This window comes from Megascapheus bottae, chromosome 23 (assembly GCF_031878675.1).
Source record: "Megascapheus bottae isolate mThoBot1 chromosome 23, mThoBot2.hap1, whole genome shotgun sequence".
Taxonomy (NCBI): domain Eukaryota; kingdom Metazoa; phylum Chordata; class Mammalia; order Rodentia; family Geomyidae; genus Megascapheus; species Megascapheus bottae.
In genome coordinates this window covers 14,175,143-14,198,654 of record NC_143531.1, presented here as the reverse complement: position 1 = coordinate 14,198,654, position 23,512 = coordinate 14,175,143, and the positions used below count along the sequence as shown (strand labels likewise).

Genomic DNA, 23,512 nt, shown 5'->3' with positions numbered 1-23,512 from the left:
ATCTTTGTTTTGGTACATTCTATCACTAATTGCCATATTCTTATTACTTGATAACAGGCATACTTTATTATACAAACAAAGTGCACTAAAATGAACAATGTTAAGAGATAAACTGAAGTTGAGTGGATGTTAAATCTTCGGGTGATTGGTTATTATGAAGCACAGAAATACAAACTTTGTTATCAATACAGTGCAGCTCTCTTCTGTGACGGAAATGCTTTGTAGCCTAGTTCTTTTTTTTTTTTTTTTTCCTTCAGCAGATAGGGCAACCAATACAACTGAAACAACCTGATAACAAATTGATCTTTTTTTTTTTTTTAAGTCAATAAAAAGGAATGCTCAGGTTTCTTAACTGGTTCTCCCACTCGAGAGAACCACAACATGACAGTAGCTCTAGATTCTCTCATCTGATAGGAGACACAAATCCACCAGGATTCTTATAGCAGAAGTTGGCACCACATCTCAGATGATGAGACCCTTGCAAAGCAGCCTGGGAAAATAAGTATGCCAAGCGGTGGTGGGCCAGTCCCTACAGGAAGCCATGGTGGTTGTACACAGAAATCCCTTCAGCCGACTCAGTGAAAGGATGAGAGATTTTTAGGTTCATGCACATTTTATTGAGTAGTAATATAAAATGCTTTTTCTTTGTCATTGTTACAAGTGCATGCTTTGATTGCCAACATTTCAGAAGTCAAATTACAAAGGCAAGGCTTTAGGCTGTAGTGAATTACTTGGGCACTTATACAATTGTTAAAAAATATGAATGGACTTTTTTTTTTGTTTTTGCCGTTTTCAGAATGAACCAGTTGTAACCCGTAACTGATATACAAAGGGAAAAAAGTGAAAAAAGTACATATTTTGTGGCACATGACAAAACAGAACAAAGTAACTAAACCATTATGACATTAACAGTTACCATGCATTTAGAGTTTCACATGTAACTACAAACTTATTTAAATTTCACAAGGTTTGCTAAACATGCTAACCACCTATATGTGCACTGACAAGCTTATGTTAAAAACTTTTAAGAATACTTTCCCCTTTAGATTTTTTTCAAAGCTGTTTTGATTACAAAATTTCAAAGGCATTAAGCATTTTAGAGAATATAAAGAACGCCAGTATACATACATTTCCAGTATAAGTCAGACCACTAAGCGCATTACAGTCCCATACAGGCCAATACAGCCATTTTTTTTTCTTAAAAAACATGCATAGGCAGATTTTGTTTTTTGTTTTTTGTTTTTTACAGAATATAGATGCTTTATCACTGTACTTAATATGGTGTCTTGTTTCACTATACTTAAAAATGCACCACTCATAAATATTTAATTCAGCAAGCCACAACCAAGACTTGATTTTTTTTATCAACAAAACCCCTAAATATAAACAGCAAAAAAGATAGGTGTAATTATTCCAGTTTTTTCAAACTTAAAAGAAAAGTAAAGAGATTCACTGCCAAATGAATAGGTGTAAGATGGGAAAAGGGCATTCAAGCACACTAAAGAAACCTGAGGTCAGCAAAACCTGCACAAAATTAAAATTAAACTGTCCTTTTTTTTTTGGCATTTTAACAAATTTGCAACATTCTCTTTTTTTTTCTTTTTCTGTTTTTTTAAGACTGCCTAATTCAGTTTATAGCCATTGTCTGACAAGAGTAGCAAAACATTATCAATAAATAGTCCTTATTTAGTTTGTACATCATTTTTGTTAAAAATGTTGATATCATCCATTTTTAGTGCTGCAACTGTAAACGTACAATAGTAAGAAATTAGACAAAGTTTTCATGTCCAGTAACAGAATAAAAGGCTTATTTTCATTCACCTATCTAGGAGTCTTCAATGCAGTAGGAAAACATGGTCATTCCTCTCACATTGCAGTCTATACTAGCGTTAGCTTTCTTTTTAAAAATTTTTCCCCCTATAAGCATTTTTAAAAGGCATACCCAAAAGAGGTGCGTAATCACCACCCTCACCAAAATATAGTTTATTATCTCTCTCCCTCTTTTTTTTTTAAAATGATAGTGTAAACTAAATCCAATTCCTAGCCCCCCCCTGGAGCAAATAAGCTACCATCAGAAAGGCAAGAACAGCCAAATACTGACAGGTAGCAGTCATCCTCTCACGCCCTGCAGCTCAAAGGAAAACAAAAAGGAAAGAAGAAGGAAGTGAACAGGAAGTGGTCACTGGATATTGCTGTCATTGCTGTCAGTGCCGTTAGTCTCTGAGGCGAGGGCCTTGTTGATGGAGTTAAGGTTGACATCAGAAGGAAGGGCATCTCTGCGAGGTGGCATCCTCTCGTTAATTCGGTCTAAGCCCTTGGCTTCCTCGAAGCTAGTGATCTTATGTTGTGGTGAAAATCCTTTGATTGCTAAACAGAAAATCATTAAGAAAGAGAGAGAGAGGGTTAGCCAGAGAAACCAACCAAGGGCACAGGTGCAGTGTCAGGTGAGGTGAGAGACTTCGCAGTGAGTGGGGATTCCTTTAGTGGAAAACAATGTGACGGGACCTGAACACGACACAACAGACTCCTTACCATACTCGGAGATAACCAAAGGTTTGAAAACAGCCAATGTCTCTTGCCAACCAAAATGTCCTCTTGAAGTCATTAAGGGGAAAGCAATTCTCTCGTCTTGGTGAACATTTAGATCAATGGATTCCAAAGTGGATAATAGAAAGAGGTCCCTGGAACCACTGCTGCTGGTGACACTGGTACCCTGATTATCACATTTAACACCTGTCCTAGGCAGACTGGCACACGCTCATTGTCCCTCTCCCATCGGCTAGTGATGGCAAATCCAGTGGAATCATGGTGATTGTGACCCCTAAAATCTAGGGATAGGCTTACAGTAGAAGGCAGAAGAGTGAAGAAAGGAATTCACTTGGGCATTTCTATGTCACCACAGAACCCCATTCAGGGATCTTCCACAAATAATGATGCCACAAAAAAATCTAAAAATAATTTATGAATTTCTATTTTCCCACTCTACTTTGGAAGCACGTGGAGTGGGTAACAAGGTAAAAGAAACTTGGAAATCAACATGGATCTCTAAGTAGAGAAGTACTGAGTGCCAGTGTACAGTGAACAGGCCAAACTTAATGTTCATGTGGTACTCATTACTCCTGAAAGCGAGAACAAAAATCATTCTTGGTAGATCAAAGAGACATACATAGGGCTTTAAAAAAAGAACAAGAGAAAAGGTGTTCATAGTTTTTTAGGGGGAAAAAAGAAATAGGTAAATATGGAATTCTCCAAGTGGACATAATAACAGTATTTTATTTTTTTTTAAATTCTAGAAACCCTTTGTGTGCCTTAGAGGTAAGTAAGACATCTATCCAAGAAAAGCAGTGATATTTTTTCCACTAGGTGCCCCAACCTATGAGCTGAAAATATGACACACAAATGGGGAAACAAGGACATCAGTTTGTTTTACTTCTTGTGAAGGGCAAAACTGATTTTAAAGGGCCAATCACCAGTGCTGAACTGCACTCATCACCAAGGCTGATTAAAAATAATTTCACAGTACTTTCTTCCTCCTCACCTTATTTGGTTAAAAAATAACAATAAAATAAAAACATTAAAGCAATTTCAAACTGAAACTTTGCCAGCCATTCCCACACAATTGTGCATGTCTTCCATTAGTGTGGATGAGATTCTTAAAAGATACACATAGTTGTTTACAAGCTCATAATTATTACATACAATGAAAATAAGATTACTTCCACCTTCTGCATTTTAAAGGTTAGCATAATGGTGATTAGTCAACCATGAGAGGAAGAAGATGGGGAAATGGGGAAAGACCAAGGCCCAAAGCAAAGCTTCTTAATTCTTCTGTTAATTCAGTAATCAACTTAGAAAGAACAAATAGAGCTGTCTATGAGCACCCACCCTGAAAACTAATTCATTTATTTTAAGGGGCAAAATAATGGCACAAAGTGGTACCCTACTCTTTTTCTAAACAACTATATCATTTCATCATAATTTGTAAATATAAAAAGGTTGTCATCATTACAATTTATCATTTTCCTTCACTTAAATGACAATAATTGGAATCTCTAGGTTTTAAAAACCAATAAGGTCAGAGAATAGAAATTAAAACTATAGTGAAGTTATGATAGTTCCAGGATGGGGCTTCATTGCTAGTCATTTTGTTTATCCTGGAATGAATGGAAGAATGTGCTCTGCTGTAGTTGCTGGTCAGACAATGGGTATTAGCAATTTACATTGGTAGTATACTCAACACAACACAGAGTCACAGAAACCACAGAAAACAGCCAAACTATCAACAAGAATGCACACTGCAGATTAGAATTTGCCAAGAGGAATAAAGAATTCCCACATAAATAGCAGCATGTGCACTGCTATTTAGGAAGCAGTTGTATTTTTCTCTTACATTGCTGTCATTTCCCCTACCATATCCAAATCAGGAGCAAATTGTAAGTCTAAAGTGGCACATTTTTTTACATCATATCAAAGAACCATATGCACATAATTTTGGGAAAAACAAAAAGTTATTTTGCAAGAACAAAATACAACTGAAAAATATTGTTTTAAAGGGGAACTTCAAATTATTTTTTTTAATTTCCAGAGGATATGGTATACATACAATATTAAAAGCTATTTTGGTATATACAGTTCTTACATAACTGTATACTATTATTATGAATTTTTTTGATGGTAGTAGGGTTTGAAATGAAAGATCTGTGCTTTCTGAGCTTGCTGCACTCAGCTGGCTCAACCAAGTGAGCCGCACCTCCATCCTTGCTTTGTGTTGGTTATTTTGGAGGTGGCTTTCAATTTTGATTCTCCAGGTCTCAGCCTCCTTAGTAGATAGTCAGACAGGCATGAGACACTGGACATGACAGGAGATGGTCAAATATTCTTGATTTCCCTAGTAAGGTGTTTAATATAAAATAGGCACCCAGTAAATACTAATTGTTGAGTGATTGTTTGATATATATTATTCTTATAACTGGCTATTTCCATAGCCACTAGATACTTTCAGATTCCTTATAACATTTTGCTGGTGTTAAGTGACCTACAATACCTACAGGTTAAAATCAATCAGGCTAAAAGAACTGTTTATCTCTATGTACACGTCTCATGTTGTAGAGACATAATTGATGTTGAGCCACCACAAAGGACTATGAAAATAAATAACTTTTTTTGGGGGGGGAAACTACAAACTTCTAAAGACTAGGTATTCATCAGGCTACTTTTTAATTCTTCTCACTGCTGCCTGCAAGTGATTTGAGGGAGAGACATGGTTCAGCTCAGAGCATATTGTTTTACATGTGATTTGTTCAAAGCAGCTACCATAACCCCCACCCCACATTATTTCAGCTATTAGAATCCTTTTGTTTTCTGTGATTATACTAGGTTCGTGGTATACAGAAGTCAAACATAGCTTTAAGGGAAAAAAACAAACAAACAAACCATAGAAGGACATTTTCCCCTTTAAAGCAAGAACATTTTGGTTAATACCGAGCCACAACTGTTAGCCCAACACCCACACACTCTGTACAAGCTACAGCAAAAATAAATAAATAAATAAATAAATAATGAATACACCCAGCAGAGCCCTTATCTGTTGCAAGTACAACAGAAAGGTTACTGGCCAATTTACCTTCATCAGCCTCAATAGCCTCAACAGTAGCTGAAGAGAAGAAAGGAGGTGCAAAATGAATGAGAAAAATGAACAGAGGATCTTTTTTTTCTTTTTTTAACTCTTAGAACAAATCAGTGACGACCAAAGAAGCTAAGGGAACCAACGTTCCTGTAAGTGCTGGATTCTGGCATATAAAACAAAACAGAAATGTTCAAAAGAAAGGAAATCACACACATACACACACACACACAGAAAAATGACAAGTTGAAAAGAAAAATATTTAATGAGTTAGGACCATCTATCTGAATGTACTGCTTTGGTTTTTGTATGTTCAAAAATCAAAACAACAGAATCCAAACCAATTGAATCCTTTCAGGAAACACTCAGGAAAGGGCACTGTGGCTTGGATGGAACTGGATAATGGGTTATGTAGATCTAAAATACCTTTTTGACTCAGAATGTGAAACTTTTGCTAGGCTTGACTTAAAGAGTTTAAAAATACAAGACAAAATGGTAGAACTTAGAACCATATCACTAGGATAATTCACATTATTTAGGGGTCAATAAAGCATTTCCTACTGGGATCAGAAGGCAGGAAGATACATATTTAAAGGAAGATTAATCCGTGTTTCTTCCTCAACAAAGCAAACAACTTTTATTTGGAGATGAGTAGTGGCAAGATGAAAGAGAAAGGAAAAAGGAAGGGGATAATAGAATCTCTACTTCTTTTGCCAGGCAGACCAATTTGAAATCTGGGCTTTTTTTATTTTTGAAATGCCATTCTGAGGAGTGAAGCTCTTAAAATGTCATAAATCATGTGGCAACATGGCAGCAGCAGCCTTGTCATCAATTTTTAAAAGAACAGGCAACCAGAACCCTGAAATCTCACAAAGGAAGCTTCACATGAACATATGGAAACTGTATTTTACAGGCATAACTTTAAAAGCACAGTACTCAGTCAGCAATTCTTATGTTAAGATTAGCATTTATTCTTTCACTGTTCAGGTGATAGCAGTCTTTTATGTGACTAAGATGAGTTGATATTTACTTAATTAAATGCTAAAACTTGTTAAGTAACTGTAAAACTCTGTAACTCCAAAATGTTTAACATTAAAATTGTATCTTTTGACTTTGATTTTCATTTCCCTACAATTTAAAGTTTTGAAATGGACGTATCTGTCAAACCTAAACTGTCATTGCATATTCTATATTATTTATGAAAAAAGTAAGCAATGTTCAGCTGAAGAGATGAACAGCAAAGCTTTGGATGATTTTTCTCTTCATGCAAACTGAAAGGGGCAGACATAAATTGTGAAGCTACACCATATTACGCTGCTTTAAAATATATACTAAGTTTTAGATTCTCAGGACAAGTGAAGTTCTGACCTGTCTTTGACCTGTCTATGTATGTATAAGTTCAACAACAAAATAACACGAATCTTAGAGAAAGTAAAAGAAAATGCAATAACGGAAGCTAAAAATACTAATGACAATCTAAACACGAAACAAAGAATTAAGAACTTAAGTAACTTAAATTTAACATAAAAGCAAAAAAAAAATTGGAACCATTCCAGCACTGACATTAGAAATAAGGACCGCCCATGAATCAATGTATCCTTCTAAGTCAAATGAGGCCCATAGTTTCTGATAATACACTTGCTGTGCCTTAAATTATGATTATCAGAAACAGTAGATTTTAATCAATTAGGCAGAGATGCCTTTTGTGCACATTAAAATTTAAGGTTTTAATGATAGCATGTTTATCTTGGGAGAATGTTTGATGAAGAACTTACTTCATTATTATGTACTTTCCTATTGTCCTTTAATTTTTGTTTGAATTTTTGTAAAAAAAATTCAAGAATATTGGAATAAATTCATATGAAAATAAACAATTGTGATGGTTCTTCAATGGAATCATTTCGCATCACCACACTTATATGATTAATCATTATTTTTTCATGTATAAGAAGTGTCTAAAGAATGAAAGGGTAAAAATACCAGAATCTTCTAAGATGAAGGAAAGGGAGAGAAGAGAACATATGAAAATGATCTAAGAATGACATAGGAAAATACACATGAGGCTGAGATTATTTAAAAATGTTGAGGGTATTTTTGTCTAATCATTTTTTCCTCTAAAGTCTATGGGAAAATATTTCATATTATTGAATTTGTACTCTAATAATGATTAAAACTGGTAACAAAGCAAAAATAAGAGTTGAGTGCTGAGCATGAAGCTAATATTGTTTCCACTGACACTGTGCTTATTTAAGTTTAATGAAATTTAGAAATATTTAAAAGAACAGCTTGTTTTGGTGCATAACCTACATGTTAATGCTTCAAATATCAGCAGCATTGTCTAGACATCAAAAATGTTCATCATCACAAAAAGTTACACTGGACAGCACTGGTCTAGAAAGTTAGGATTTTAATACAAAACTTCTAGCTTAAAGAAGGTACTATTCTTTTTCAAAAATAAAACATAGCTCTATTCAGTTTCCTCTTTGATTGTGGATCAATATATCAAAAAATAAATCATAACTGATTTTAAATTTCCCTTAAATAGAAAATGAAACTAGGGCCTGAACTCAGGGCATGAGCACAGTCCTTGAGCTTTCTCAAGACTAGAGCTCTACCACTTGAGCGACAGCACTACTTATGGCTTTCTATGTATGTGGTACCGAAGAATCCAACCCGGGTCTTTGTACATGCTAAGCACTCTTAACAGTAGGCCAAACTTCTGGCCCTAATTGTTTTTTTTTTAATTGTTGTTGTTTTGTTTTTAAATAATCTTCAGTTCTGTAATAAAGTCTAGAGTTATGGATGCATAGTGTATGTGTGTGGATACATTTTTGTCAATCATATAGATGACAAAAAACATGAAAAAGTTTGCTAAAAGGCTGTGTTTTGGGAATTGACTGGTTCCAAGTTTTCAGAACTATTATGCATGTAGGCCATCTACAAGAATCCTGAAATATGGAGCAATATGTAAATGAGGGATGGGGGAGGAGTGAAGGCTACAGTGCCATGAATGAGTGCTACTCTGTTGGACAGCACTGATCAAACTAATGTGCAAGGATTTCAGCCCTTCTTCCAGTCAAGAAGAGCTGAAGACCAAGACAAAGCTTAAATGAATGAATAAACCAGGGCTCTAATGACACAGCTGGCTGAGATGCTCCAGGTGCAAGGTTATACCAAGGGGACTGCTTACCGCTTTGCAGAGTTTGCTTCCCTCCAGAAAGTACTCCACTCGGAAGCATGCCAGTGGGGGTCAAGCCCTTCAGAGTCAGGACGCTCTCACTCTCTTCTCTGCAAGACACAAGGGGGAGATGTTAGCTTTCCCTATCTTTTGTTTTTTCATGCCTTGAAGGGAAAAAGAAATGCATCTAAGAAAGGCTTCCTGTAGATGCTCTCTAGATCTTTTACTTTTGTTTACTTATACCCTACTTTGATACATTGTATAGAAATAATCTCCCACAATGTAACTGATGTGATTAAAAATTTCCCCTTTACAATTGTGGAGGAACACTCTCTTGTGCTTATAAAAGATGCTGGAAACAATTGTAGCTCTGTAATCAGGCATCCTGCTATGACAGGTTAATGTGTGCGAAGTGGGCTGTGGGAGAAGCCAGAGGTGTGTTGTTCAGCTAAAGTTTAGCAACAGTCAGCAGAACTGATTTGATTTGAGAAGGAAAATCAAGATTTCCATAGGATTCAGAGGTTGAAAAAATAAGTTATTCTTTACCAAGCACTTTCCCTACTAATTTGCTAATGTAAAATTATTTTATTATTCGCTGACAACTGTTTTAAGCATAGAATTATTTTAATTATATGTTATCATTTAACACTGTTAGTCATTTTGATTTGCTAAATTTCTAAGAACTAAGTAATCTAGAAATAGGAATAATCTATCTTTCTCCATAGTAGACACTTTAATCCTACATAGCTAGAAAAAGTTTAAATTACACACATATACATATATTTAAGTATATGTATGTAACATGTTTATTATTAACACTACCAAAAATATAATTCCTGCACTTCTTTCCAAACCTGTTGTTTCCAACAGTGTTGTTTTAACTCAATAACTGGAATATTTATCTTTTAACTGTTCAAAGGATCACACTCTATTTGTATCCTTATATTCCAAATCCATTTCATCAGTAACTCTTGATGCCTCTGGTCTCCAAATATCCTCACCGTCTTACCAATTCTTTCTTACTATCTAATTTATTTGAAAAACAGCTCAACTGTCTATAGTATATGGTTCTATCAGTAGTTTCCTGTCAATTCACAGAATTGTACAATCATCACTACAATCAATTTTAGAACATTTTATCACCACTTAAAGAAACTCTGTGCCCATTAACTATCACGCTCCATTTCCTTCAGGGAGACAACTGGGCATCAACTGTCTGCAGTTTTGTTGCTTGTGGACATTTTATACAATGACATGGTACCATATCCTGTGACTATCCTGTTGAAAACCTTTTGATGGGTTCTCTCATAAAGGATGAAAGATAAAATTTGTGTCAGGTTCCACAGTGGCCTTAAAAAACCAGTTTCCTATCTTCATACTTCCTTTCTTACTCATCTCCTACATTCTACCTATCTTTTACATTTCCTGTTGATGTCTACTACTCTTGGGGGGAACAGGGACACGGAGGTGTTCCTCAAAACTCCCAGCATACTGTGCCTCAGAACCCTGCAACTTGCTTTGTCATCTTCTTCCATTAGCTGTGGCTCACTGCTGAGCCTTCAAATCTCTGTTCCAACAGAATTTTCTAACACTATTCAAAGGAGTATTCAATTCTATATTCATTAAGCTCACCCTACCTATTTTTTTATTTTTGGTTTGTAAACTACCTATCATTAGTGAGAAAATACTGTATTTACTTGTGTAGTTTTCATTTCTACCTGCTATATCCCATTCTTCCTAGACAAACTTCCCAAAGAGAGGGGTTCTGGATTACTTTAATTGCTTTGGTCATTACAGTATCTGGGTGTTTAGTCAATACATGGCAATATAATTTTAATGGCGTAATGGCAGAGTTAATGTTTGAATTCACCTTCCTTTACTACTGAGCTGACTTATGATTGCTTAGTTTGGTATGATTAGTCAATGTTATTTCAACCTTTTCAAGTTTTTGTTCTAAAATCAGAAAGGCCAAGTGAAAAACATATCCTGATATATGGGTTTCAAGAATTGGGAGTACTTTTAAAAAATTGAATACATTTTTTTCTGCCATACGGCTATTCAAAATTGGGTTTTGATTTCTTCCACTAATTATTATTCTGATACAGGATCTTGGTATGAAATTCCATTAAAAATAGGACTGCTCAGATAATAAAAACAATAAAAAAAGCATATACTGACTAGAGAAGAAGAAATGACTAGCACAATTTGGGGGGGGAACAGTTGTTTTTTTTTAAATCAAAATTTCGATTTTGCAGCAAAGGTAGGGAGATATTCCTATTCATTAAGTTAGTTTGTTCATGTTCTTTCCCATTCTTCTCTGATCATGACTGATCTTTCTCTTTCATCTCCACCCTAGCCACATCCAGCTCTTCACCACTGCAAACATGGCCCATTTGAGTTGCGATGTGGTGTATGTAGGAATAAAACACCAGATGTTGAAGACTTTCCATGAAATATAAGGATGGAAAATATCTCCTTCATACATCTTTCATTAATCATAGGTTGAAATAATGAAAATCTGGGTATTTGTATTAAATGGTCTCTATCCCTTTTATTGTGGTTTCTAGAAGACTTAAAAATCACAGACGCAGCTCTGCTTGTATACCTATTTAAAAGCACCCCTCAGAAACTCTATCCTCTTTCTTCTTTCATGCTTGTGCTCTGCGGGCCTTTCCTTGTACTGTCCATATCTCTCTTTTAATCTCTCCTTGCATAGGTGAGGGTTCCTGCGGCTGTGATGGATTCTCCTCAGGCTGATTTGAACAGTGAAGGAATGTTTCAAATGACATTAGATAGCTCACTGATCCAGAGAGCTGCCCTTGAAACAAGTGCTGAAGCCAGGGTGAGGTCCCAGTGCCCACACACACCATGGAGTCAGCTCTACTCCATTATAAGCTACCACTGATGTTCAGAGCCAATGTTTACGCTCACTCACACTAATATAGCAGTGAGACCCAAATGCTAAGCAGGAGGGCTTTCTCTGCTGCCTGCTTAGATGACACATCTGGCAGAGATGTCAGAGTCGTCAGCGTTGTTCCCACCTGTGGTTTCCTAAAGCTGTTCATTATGAAAGGAAGCCTTCTATGCTTCTGTGGGTCCAAGAGATTCCAGGAGAGAGTTTTCTGGTCTCCTTATAATGTTAATTTCTGAAACCTAAGGAAAATGCTCTTTGGATGTATCCAAGAAACCTGTGCAATCATCCACATTCTTTTCTCATCATCTAGGCTTATAAACTGCACTCTCCTAAACTCCTTCTGTGGAACCTTTGCATTCTTCCCTCCATAGCCTCGTCTCCAATTTTTTCTCAGTTGACTTCAGGAGCTTCTTAAATGCTTCTCCTGCTACCAATACATTGTCTTCTAGCCAATTCTAACACTGCTTTTAGCATATATACCAAAGCATGAGTTTGAGCATGCCATTTGGCCTTGTAAATGTTATTCCATGACCCCTTACTGACCTCCAACACAGAAACATTCAAGATAGAATCCACTCCATTTCATGTTTCTTACTAATCTAGCTGTTTTTTCTTTTTAAAAATAACTTTAGAGTTCATGGCTAGACTAACAGCACTACTTAGAGTCCTGTGACTTCTGAGTAGGGCTCTCATTACCACCACTCTCCAGCTGTGTCTGGGTACACTGGTCAGCCCTCTCTATTTCTTTACTTTAAGCTACTCACCTCAACCTTTTAACTTTGCTATGGAGATCACTATTCAGTGTGTGCAACACAGGCTTCAGCTCTTGGTATTCAGCAAACATCTAATAAAAAGATGCCACTGGCCTTGCTCTGAGGACCCCATGACTGTACTTCTGATCACTTTACCTCTTCCAGCAATGTCTTCACTCTGGTATCCTACCTACTGGAAGCCAGCCCATTCTTCATGGCATGCCTTTGGTGCCTGCTTCTTCACAAACATAGATTGCATTCAGGAGAGCTAAGGGTTCCTTCCATACAATGCCATAGCCAAGCATCTTCTCCAGTATGTACTTCATACCTCACTGTCTCATAGGAGCACACACACCTGTCATTCCCAGGTTATCAGGCTATCTAGTTTACACTCAGTCATTACTGTGCAACTATACTTTTGTTATTGGAAAGTAAAAACACATACTTGTCTAATTTTCCATTCATCTGTGCAACCTTAGTTCAGTTGCTCATCATCCCTGGGTTAAATAATCCCTTTCTCATCTGGGAACTGGGATTATCCATTAATCTATGATTAATCTCTTTCTCATCTGGGGTTGAATAACCTATTTCTCATATAGGATTAACCATTTGGGATTAAGCAATCTATTCTCCTCCTTCTCTGTCTCTGTCTCCCACCCCCACCCCCCCGCTATCCTCCTCCCGTACCAGTAATGGGCCTTGAGAACAAGCCTTAAAACTCTTAACTTGGCTTTTTTCAATCAAGGCTGGTACTCTATCACTTGAGTTCACCCCTACTTCTGTCTTTTTCTCTTGTTAACTGGAGAAAAGATGCTTTTGGGTTTGTCCTGCTGGACTATCTTCAAGCCAAATCCTCAGATCTCACCTTCTGAATAAATAAGATTACAAGCAAGAGCTACTGGCACCTGGATAACCATGTCTTACATGTGTACAGTCAGGGGATTGACTGGAGTTCCAAATTTCAATACCTGTGTGATTCTATAGCATGGTCAACGACATGTGGTCTGAGAAAGTGGGTTTTCATAGTAAGAGAGACTTTTTATTTTTCCTAAATATAATTTTACGTGGACATTCTGGAGCTGTTTCTCTTCCTACTCATGAATGGGTAACTTTGAGGCACAGTACATGATGAGGTACTATCAGTTGAATTTATGATCTTTGTCCCCACAGAATACTTTTCCAGCAGAACAGGTTTTCTTGCTGGTCTTAAAACTACTAGATTTGCTTTCATGTAATGATCCTTTGCCTTGAGCTCCCTTATTCTGTTTCTTCAGGAAGGTCATCTACACATCCCTTTATTCAGACTTCTTGGCTCACCACATTGTGAAATGAATTTTTTATCTCCCACTTGTTTTCCCTGTATATTGCTTTCATTTTTCTGCATGGCAGATAGTAAATATTTTCAGTCTTGTTATATGCATTTCTCACATTAATGAATGAACTCTTTTCATGGTTCCCTGCTTTCAGCTTCTAATCACTTAATTACTCTTAGGACCAGAAATAGACAGATACAGTTAAGAGAAATCAGAAGATCACCACAGCTCCTCTATGAAGAGAATCAAGGAAAAGCACTGGCAAAGGTAAGATTATAAAATGATCTTATATACACATGTAGCACTGAATTGATTGCATATAAACACACAATATTTGAAAGTCATCATCTGAAGAGAAAAACAATCTCTGTGTCTTATCTAGTAATCAGTGAAATTAAGGCGAGGAAAGCATTGTGAATTTCCTTTAAGAAAATGGTTGTTTTCAAAATCCATGCTTAATAATGATAGCATGACTCATGATCCACTTTTAAAAACAAACAAACAGAAACAAACAAAAACTACCATCTGGGAACTGAGCACTAAGTGAGTTTTGTTCCTGTCAGTGATTTATTAAAATGTTCACGTAGGCAGTTTTATGGTTGATACTCAATTGCTAGAATTTTGTGTAATGCACCTGATAAATTCATCTCTGACTACAAAGCCAGAATGAAAAATAAAAAGGATTATAATAGCTTTCCCTGTTTCATAAGATGGCCAACCTAATGTGAAATAAGTCTTTTAAAATCCTGCAGAAAATAGAGGAGTAAATGTGATGCATGCAATCCATTTAAAGGCCCTTTCTTTGTAGAAGTAATTTAGTAGATTGCAAGGTTACTGAAACTGAAGAACTGACAATTCCAGTGAAAAGTAAGCAACAGGAGAAAAATGTATTTATTAGGAAAATCTTTAAATTACCAGATTAAAGTATTGAGATAATATTAGGGGATGCATAACACAAATCACAACATAAACATAGGAAGCACAATCTAACCTGAGAACTGAAAACACTCTGGCCATTTTGCCTATCGCACGGATCTTGTTCCTGATAACTTCTTTCCGGGCAGCAGCTGTTGCTCCTGCATTAAAAAACCCAGAATTTAGTGGTCATTGACTTTTCACTTCACTAGTTCACAAATGTCTATATGTAACCAAGTTTAGGAAGCAAAATCAAGTTTTGTTTCTTTGGTCATGCTTCCCCAAAGAGGATCCATATTTAAACCAGATTTGGAAACCTATACATTTGGTCATTTCTGTTGGAAGATGTTACTCAGCTTCCCCTCCAAATACCAAAGCAACTTTTTGAGAACTCCAGAGGGTGAAAGGAAAGCAAAGAGCAAATCGGAAAGAAAAACTCTGCTTACGCTAATGGCACGTGCACCGGCATAAAAGTCTACTCAACACAATCTTGTCCTTTCGGTCTCAAGCTAAGACACTAATTTTTTTTCTTCAATCCTACTTTGATATACAAGCTAAGAAGCTTTTGAACTCTATGTGGCTTGGAAAATCATTTTCATTATTTACCAGTCATAAACCTTTTATTACAGTACTTGCTATTTTTTCATCTTCTGGTTGCTTCATGAATGCTCCAGGAAGAAAATGGAAAACCCAAGTGGTGAGAGGCACGTACCACGCAGACTAAAAAGTTACCCATGTGTCTATCCCAATAGGTTTTAAGGCTTGTTTCACTTTCCCTATGGAAAGCACTAGTTTTCTGGCCTTTATATATATATATATATATTTATTTATTGTAATTAATAAAAGGGTTACATGATATTTGCCAGCTAGAAGATGCATTAATTCACATATATTGATACCCTTTCACATGTCTTGGTCCCCATTGCCCTCCCCTCCCCCCCATCTTGGTTTTTCCCCCCTTCCCTATCCAATTTCAAATAACCAAATACAAATAAATCCAATATATCAGATAACAAGGCCTTTTTGAATGATTTTTTTTCTTGTTTCTCTGGGAGGGCTCTTGTGAATGAACTCTGGAATCTTCTTCTCATTGTTTGATAAGGGTGAAACTAATTTCTCACCACCCTAACATATCTGCAGAAGTAACACTTGCAGTACCATGTATAACTCTGAGATGGATGGAGAAAACATCTGCTTTTCTATTTCAAGAAAGTAAACATACTTCAGAGATGATGCTAATTAATGCCCATGTCATGAATACACAGGCATTCCCCAAAAGGCAGATACCAGCATGTAAGCCGATATTGTTCATTTCCCATCTTACCTCTGACCTGAAAGCTACCTATATTTTTGCTGTTGTTCTTTTTCTTTCTCTTGTAGCAATCATGCCACTACAAAGTCCCTGAAGCATGTGAGAGGAGAATGGTGTATATGCAAGAACTTAGCTAAATCTCTATTCTGAGATTCTGACAGTATTTGTTAGCTATGATTGGTAATTAGGCATCTTTGTAAATAAACCTTTCTCTGCAGATCATCTAAAAATCTTAACTCATCCTGCTTAGATTTTGGATGTTGAATACTCTAGAGACAAGTGAAAGGTCATTTTTTTATTTTGTTTTGTTTTGAGTTATACAGTTCAGTGCTGTGAATGCTCTCCTACTGCTCCTCTGTTTAGTATGTCCCCACCCTAGCTGACCCAACCAACTTAGAGGTCATCATGTGCTAAGTGACAAAAAAGATTCTGGCCCTCTCCAAGAAAGGATATGGCCAGATCGTGAAATCAATCCCCACAGACACGGAGACCGGAAAATGTGGGAGCGCTCTAAATGACTATATTTAGCAGCACAAGAAAAGTAGCATGGAATGGCTAAAATGTCCATAAATAAAATTGCATATATTTAAGAGCAATGGGAAGGGGGAAAATACATAGAAGAATAAACTCACAGAAAAGTTTCCTAAAACCATACTGGGAACAAAGGAATGTAAGTAGGAGGGAAATAAATTATGTTGAACTATGTTTCTCAGCTCAGTGACAGTTGACTCAGAAATGCTCAAAAATACTAAATTTCAAATGTAAAATGAGCATGTTTGCAAGTCATAGCCTTATATTCTTGTATCAAACTAATGAATGGAGAATATTAGATTCTACTTTATGTCTATATAATTGTTTTTTCCCAAAGTGAATCAATATGACACTTGTCTTAATGAAAAATGTTCTTTGCAAAATTGCTTAGTAAATTTGAATACAAGTTTGATAAAAATTTTTATAAAATTAGAATATATTTACTGTCAAATAATCTTACCACAGACTGTAAGATGAGACATTACTTACTTTATTCTTTACCTTAGAGATAATTGTCAATATTTTCTCCAATTTCTTCTGAATATCAAAACTTGTATCACACAATTGTAATGATATAAATGTAAAACATCAAATCAAGTATATAGATTATTATGTAATTGAGTTTAAAGAGTAGCAGGCTAGGATTAAGTTCATCAGATGTAAATGTCCTGGTACATTTAGTATCATGTATGGCTCTGTTTAAATGGCAGCACATATCATAGGAGCTTAAGTTGAAGTTCATATATCAAATAATGAAGACAGGTAAGGTGCTTTATACATAAAGACTATGAAAACTATTTTTCAAGGAAAGAATATATTCTCTTATTGTAACTTGAAAGTACAAAACTCAAAGGCAGTGTTTTTATGTTAAGAAAAAGTAATTTTCAGTAAAATTCATTTTGTGTTGACACTCAAATAACTCGGTAGTTTTTTTTTTCTGGTCTTATTTTTCAATTTTTTTGAAAAGTAAAGTTGATTTTTTTCCCTAGTGCATTATGCAATTATTTCCAGAATCTAAGAAACCCTGTACACTCAGTTTTCCTCTAAAGTAGAAGAGGTGGATATACAGACCAAAGGAACCTTTTAAGAATTCTTTTAACCTATGTCTCTCCTTCCCTCAGCTGTTCATCGTGACTCCATGGAGTTTTCATGTATCTATGCCAAGAAGCCTTGCCAAGTAAGTGTTGCCCTCCGCAGGGACGATCTCTTAAGGGAACTGGGACAGAGCTGCACCACAGAGAGTAGCCAACTTCTAGGATAATGACATATTGTCACCACATGAGTACCTGCCACTAGAGATGCCACCTTTGGCATCTGTCACAGGTAATCACTATAGAGTTACTGCTATGAAACTCCTCCAATGCAAGATGAAAATTTCCTGTGTTTCATTGGGGGGCACATTAAAATTTCAGATTGGTGAATGGTGGCATGTCTTTCCAGGGAACTGAGTAACGTTTGCATCACTCTGGTAGTGAATGCTGTCAGTTCTGAGCATGCTCAATTCCTCCCCTTCCGAGGTTGGTCTTGGAACCAGGCTCCTGTGGGTGCTAAGGCTGAAGTGTTAGGAGGATACTTGCATGGGCAGTTTTCTCTCCTGTTTGAAACATTCTGTAGCAGAACGTTAACCTATGGAATTATGTTTGGCAATGATTTCATTTTGAGGTAGGAGAGAGGGCAGCCTTGGGAAAGCGGCTTCTCTCTGCTTCTTCTGGCCAGCAGTGCCTGCACTGAAGTTGTGGGTAGAGGTAACAAATCAAAGCTCTCTCTGTGGCTCCAGGAGAGAACTGGGTTGGAGGATTTTTGTTAATACCTGTCAATCTCTTCAATCTAGAAGATTCTAATTAGTTCCAAGCTGACCAGCCACATGTAAATTTTACAAGCATACATCTTACAAAATGGCAGTATTTTCTTATTCAAATATACTGTACAACTCATCAGTGACTGAAGTGTTTAATCTTCAATGGAAAAGTGACTAAGCTTTCCAACGTTGATATTATATTAGCCTCCAACCTTTTGTTATTATTCAGGTTTCTTTAAAGGATTTTAAAATAATACACATATCCATAACACATGCATTTAAAATTGTATAAAAGCCTAAAGTTAATATTTCATACTTCATTCAAAGGACATATATTTTAAAGTCTGTATTTTCTGATGGACCTCAAATTTAAGCTTTTAATTCATAATTTCAGAAATATATTTTTGTTAACTAATCACCATTTTTCCAAATTTGTTAACTTTTATCAAGTTCCTCTCAGAGGGAAACTACTCTATTTAAAAGTACAATTTTACATGAATCCTTCTTAGTGAGCATTCAAATATTATTTTATGACCATTTATTTATGACTATTTCTTTTTGACTTTAGAATTATGTTTCCATTTGTTTGCCCAATGTTATTCTAATGTGCTATATATTTAAACTTTCTATTTTATACTTTAATGTAAAAACATGACACATATTCAAATTTCTTCAGGCAGTAGATTCTCAATGTTCCCTTGGAATAAATGTCACAATTATTACTTATGCATAATTGATATCACAAATACATGTTTTAAAACGAGATAGAAATAAAATTTTATTTGACTGTATCTCTTAATGTAAAAGAGTTTACATTGCTTCTGTTAAGGAGACTTTATGAATATTATCACAGTGATTGTATCCTAGGAGACTATGTGTTTAAAAATGTGACATTGGAGAAATAGGTGGTAGAAAAAAAAGGCCTCTAGCCTCCTCAAGCCTTGCTGTCTTCTCGGGCTAATCACTTTTAGGAGAAAGGGCATATCAATGCTGAAGATGTGAAGACAAGATCCCACTAAACTCCTATGCAATGTCTTTGGGTGAATTCATGTACTATTAATACTGCAGCTGGAAAACTGCTATTTTATCAAAAATCAGATTATCCCATTTCTAGATGACAGTTGTAGGAAGAGCTCCTTTTTCTTAGCCATAAGCTTAGGGAATCTTCCATTACCTGCTTCCAAATAGTATTACAGCTAAAGAAATCTAACCCAGTAGATGCTTAGGTTCTGCCATATTTAGAATATATACTGGATTCTATCACAATTATAATAGTCTAAGAACCTTTCATGGATTTCTCCAGGATGTTTATCATCTTTGTATTCATGAAGGGAGCAACTAACAGCCTATGAATCCTACTTGGGTCAAACCCTTTGTCATAATTGATTTGGGGCTGGGAGTTTGACCTAGTAGTAGAGTGCTTGCCTTGCATCCACGAAGACCCAGGTTCGATTCCTCAGTACCACATACATAGAAAAAACCTGGAAGTGGTGCTGAAGCTCAAGTGGTAGAGCTCTAGCCTTGATAAAGTCCAAGGACAGTGCTCAGGCCCTGAGCTGAAGCCCAGGATTAGCAAAAAAAAAAAAAAAAAAGAAACAAATTGATTTTATACATGGAAAAGACAAAACAAAATCACTCTGGACATAGATTAGGATGTAATAGTTTGAAGTGTTATTTATTGTGGATCTAACTTTACTTTCATGATAAGTGCTAGAAAAAATAATACACCTTTATAACTTAATTGAACGTCTATATGGAGGCTAAACATTATATATATGCATATATACATATATATTTATCAAGTACAAGAATGATATTTAAATGTTATCTCTGAAAATGCATAAATTAAAGAGAGAAAATAGACAGTAGTCAAGTATTAAGTTTGCCCTAGCCATTATACCAGTGAAAGAAATGGGTGTCACTCTATGATAACACACATACATTATGCGAGGATAAGAAAAGAAATGAAACTTGTTCCTTTGACAGAGAAGGGCAGCTCAGGCACTAGAATATGCTGAACTTATCTGAAAGAAAGTTCTTCCAACCTCTGATACTGTTTCACAACCCAGGCAGGGTTATCATATAGGAGATGCAGTGAGGCTTTGGCCTCCCAAAGGAAAGTGAGCCAAGGTTCTTGTCAATGTTGAGTATACACACAGATAATTATGGCAGAAAGACTCCCATGTCATAAGGTTTTAATATCCTCTGAGTATATTACTAACCTTCGAAGGAAGGGATGGGACAGTCAAAAAGTATGGGTCAGCCATAGAAACAAACCACTGAAAAGTCTGGAGGAGTACTGTCCAAAAGCCAATGGTATCCAAGTATTCTGACCTAACTGTGAGGTGCGCTCATGGCTTATACTTTACTCACTTACTTCTTTTAAAGAAACTGTCATGTAAGAGCCAGAACAGCAGGGCAATGAAATAAAAGACTTAGGAGATGGCTTGAGCTCTCATGGCTGTGCCATTTTTGGATCAAATATATAGTAATAAAATATGAGAATATAATATGATATTAAACTTGTGGTACTCTGAAATTTATTTATTTTTACTCATTTCCAACTATTTCAATTTCACTCTTTGGTTATAATTTAACTCCAAGGCTCTATAACTAATCCCTATATCTGTCCACATTTCCAGGGTTCCATTTCCACATTCTGTTTGGGCACTTTAGTTATGGGTGTCAGTTTCATTCAAATTCACATGTGCAGCACAAGTCATCTTTCTCCTGACATTGACCAGATTACATAAACACCGTTCTCCTAAACAGATTTTTTATTTTTATTTTTTTGCCAGTCCTGGGCTTAAGCTCAGGGCCTGAGGACTGTCCTTGGATTTTTCTCAAGGCTAGAACTCTACCACTTGAGCCTCAGCACCACTTCTGGCTTTTTCTAAGTATGTGGTACTAAGGAATCGAACCTGGGTCTTCGTGCATGCTAGGCAAGCACTCTACCACTAGGCCAAATTCCCGGCCCTAAACAGATTTTTTAAATAGGAAAAATTATTTCATTTGCTTCCTCAAAGAGCTCTTTTTAAATGCTTTTCTAATTTCTTTGTTCAGATCTAGACACTGCAGCTTTGAAATACTTGATTAAATTGCTAAATTATATCCCTACTCATTCTTTACTCTCTGAGCATTTTTTTCTAGGCTTGGAAAAGTCAATTGCTCTTTAAAAATATATTGCTTTTATTATGCTACTCATCTGTTGACCAACTTCAGATTATACATACACCAGTATGGACAGAATAATTATCACATCACCACTGGCTCCTTAGAGAGCTGTCTTTTTATGTCTTTGTTTTATATGTCTATATAACATTTAATATATTCTGGACTGAGACTATGGCTTAAGTAGGATACATGAGGCCCTAGGTGTGATTCTAGAACAATAAAATAAATTTGAAAAAATTATTATATTCCATTTGGAATATATGAGCATATTATATTTTTCCAGATAAGAAACTGGTATCCATGATGGTAAAATGAGCTACTGAGAAATGACACTTCAGCCACAAAAAGAGCTCTAGGTATATAACCCTTACCACCCTTGCTGCCAGATGCACAGATGAAATTCCTGATGGTATTTATTTATTCTATTATACTTTTAAATTAACCAATCACATTTAGAGGCTGTGGATATTTGCTAAAATGATTACTTGATTTTGGTGGTCATTTTTGTATACTTAGGGCCCCGAAGCCTGCTTCAAGAGTGTTAATGGTGTCAATTTTTCTTTGGTAGGTCTAACATCCGTCATGCCTAAAAATGTGATTCTGGCAGCAAATAATATACCCAGATCCTTACTGAGGCTACTATCAGGGACAAACAAGATGCCACATACACCCCTTTTGTTCTAACTTTTGCACTGTTAAAAACAATTATGTAACTTTCTAAAGCTATATGGAATCAAGGTTTATTTTCATAGAAGCTGGAAGCTATGATATCTGAAAGCTATGATATTAGAAATAGAGAATTAAGTAATAATTCAAAGGAAGATAATTTCTTTGCATATAGTTTAGAGTTTCCTTGAGGCATGCAAAAATCTGCCTTGTTCCCACATTTGATGACTTGCTTGTGGTTAGCATTAAGATGAGGCAAAAAAAAAATGTGGATCAAGGGTAAGAGTTCTACCATGTGGTTTGTTCTTTAGTTGAAAGCAGAGACATAAATTCTAATTTAATATTGAGTCTTTCCACTTCAGCCTGAAACTATAGTTGGCTTGAAATAGATGAGCTTTATTGCATTTTCTTTCCTTTCCTATTCTACACTATTTCAGTTTCACCTCCATAAGGTTTTCTTGTTAGACTTATCAAATATCATAGTCTCAAACATAATTTGTATTTAAGAAAAAAAAGTGATCTCAGAGTCTATGACTTTAGAACCTAAAAGAAAGGCCCAAATAAATTTCTAACTCACAAAGCTGTCATTACATTTCTAGTGCTTACTGGCATTCCAGGTTTCTTTACTGTAATGAACAAAACAGAAACCTCTATGATGATGAATGCTTCATTTCTGTTAGCTTTCCCTTCTCTGAGATCACTTAATAGGCCTAGTTTAAAATGACTCTTCTTTAATGAGGATTAACTTCCAAATGACAATCGTCTACTTTGGATTTCTTCTTTAAAATGAGCTGGTTGAATAACAATACTAAATTGCAAGCTGACAATCATTCTGTCATCCAAAAATCAGTGGCGGAAACAGGAAACAAAGACACATAATTCATATAAATTAGATTATCAAAAGACACTCATTGGCATTAAATGGCTTTCAAACTTTCATAAGATAACAAAAGTTTTGTATCTGATTTCCAACATTAACAAAAAGAAAGAAAAACAACCACAAGTCAATTTGAAACAGCACCCTTTGTCTAGAAAAGCTATCAAGTTCGTTATTTGTAAGGCAGAGAAGCTAATACATCTAGCAGAAGCTACTATGAGAAGAACATTTATTTTTTGTTTGCTCTCACAAACCTGCATTTTTTAAGCAGGATAAAATACTTTCAATTTCTTAGTCTAGACTGAGTTAAATGAAACTGACTCAATGGATTGACTTTTATGGCCAAAGCACAGTACAAAAACCAATTCTTTTTCTTATTTTTAGTGGTATTGGGATATAAAATACATTTGTTTGTAGAATAGGGTACAGTGCATTGATGGAATAAAGTATAGTATATTT

At 35.8% G+C, this 23,512-nt stretch overlaps 1 protein-coding gene across 2 annotated transcripts in view; it reads right to left on the bottom strand.

Annotated features, from left to right (window-relative positions):
- Positions 1 to 230: 230 nt before the first annotated feature.
- The window catches only part of Ppp3ca (protein phosphatase 3 catalytic subunit alpha), a 238,995-nt gene continuing 215,713 nt past the window's right edge, over positions 231 to 23,512 (bottom strand). Inside the window, exons 11-14 of one of the 2 annotated variants that reach the window (XM_090356750.1) lie at positions 14,772 to 14,856; positions 8,814 to 8,911; positions 5,624 to 5,653; positions 231 to 2,367 (exon numbers count right to left, since the gene is read on the bottom strand). In XM_090356750.1, coding sequence (XP_090212876.1) covers positions 2,180 to 2,367; positions 5,624 to 5,653; positions 8,814 to 8,911; positions 14,772 to 14,856 — 401 coding nt within the window. In that variant the 3' untranslated portion in view covers positions 231 to 2,179. The remainder of the gene's footprint in view (positions 2,368 to 5,623; positions 5,654 to 8,813; positions 8,912 to 14,771; positions 14,857 to 23,512) is intronic. The other variant, XM_090356751.1, reaches the window with a different exon arrangement.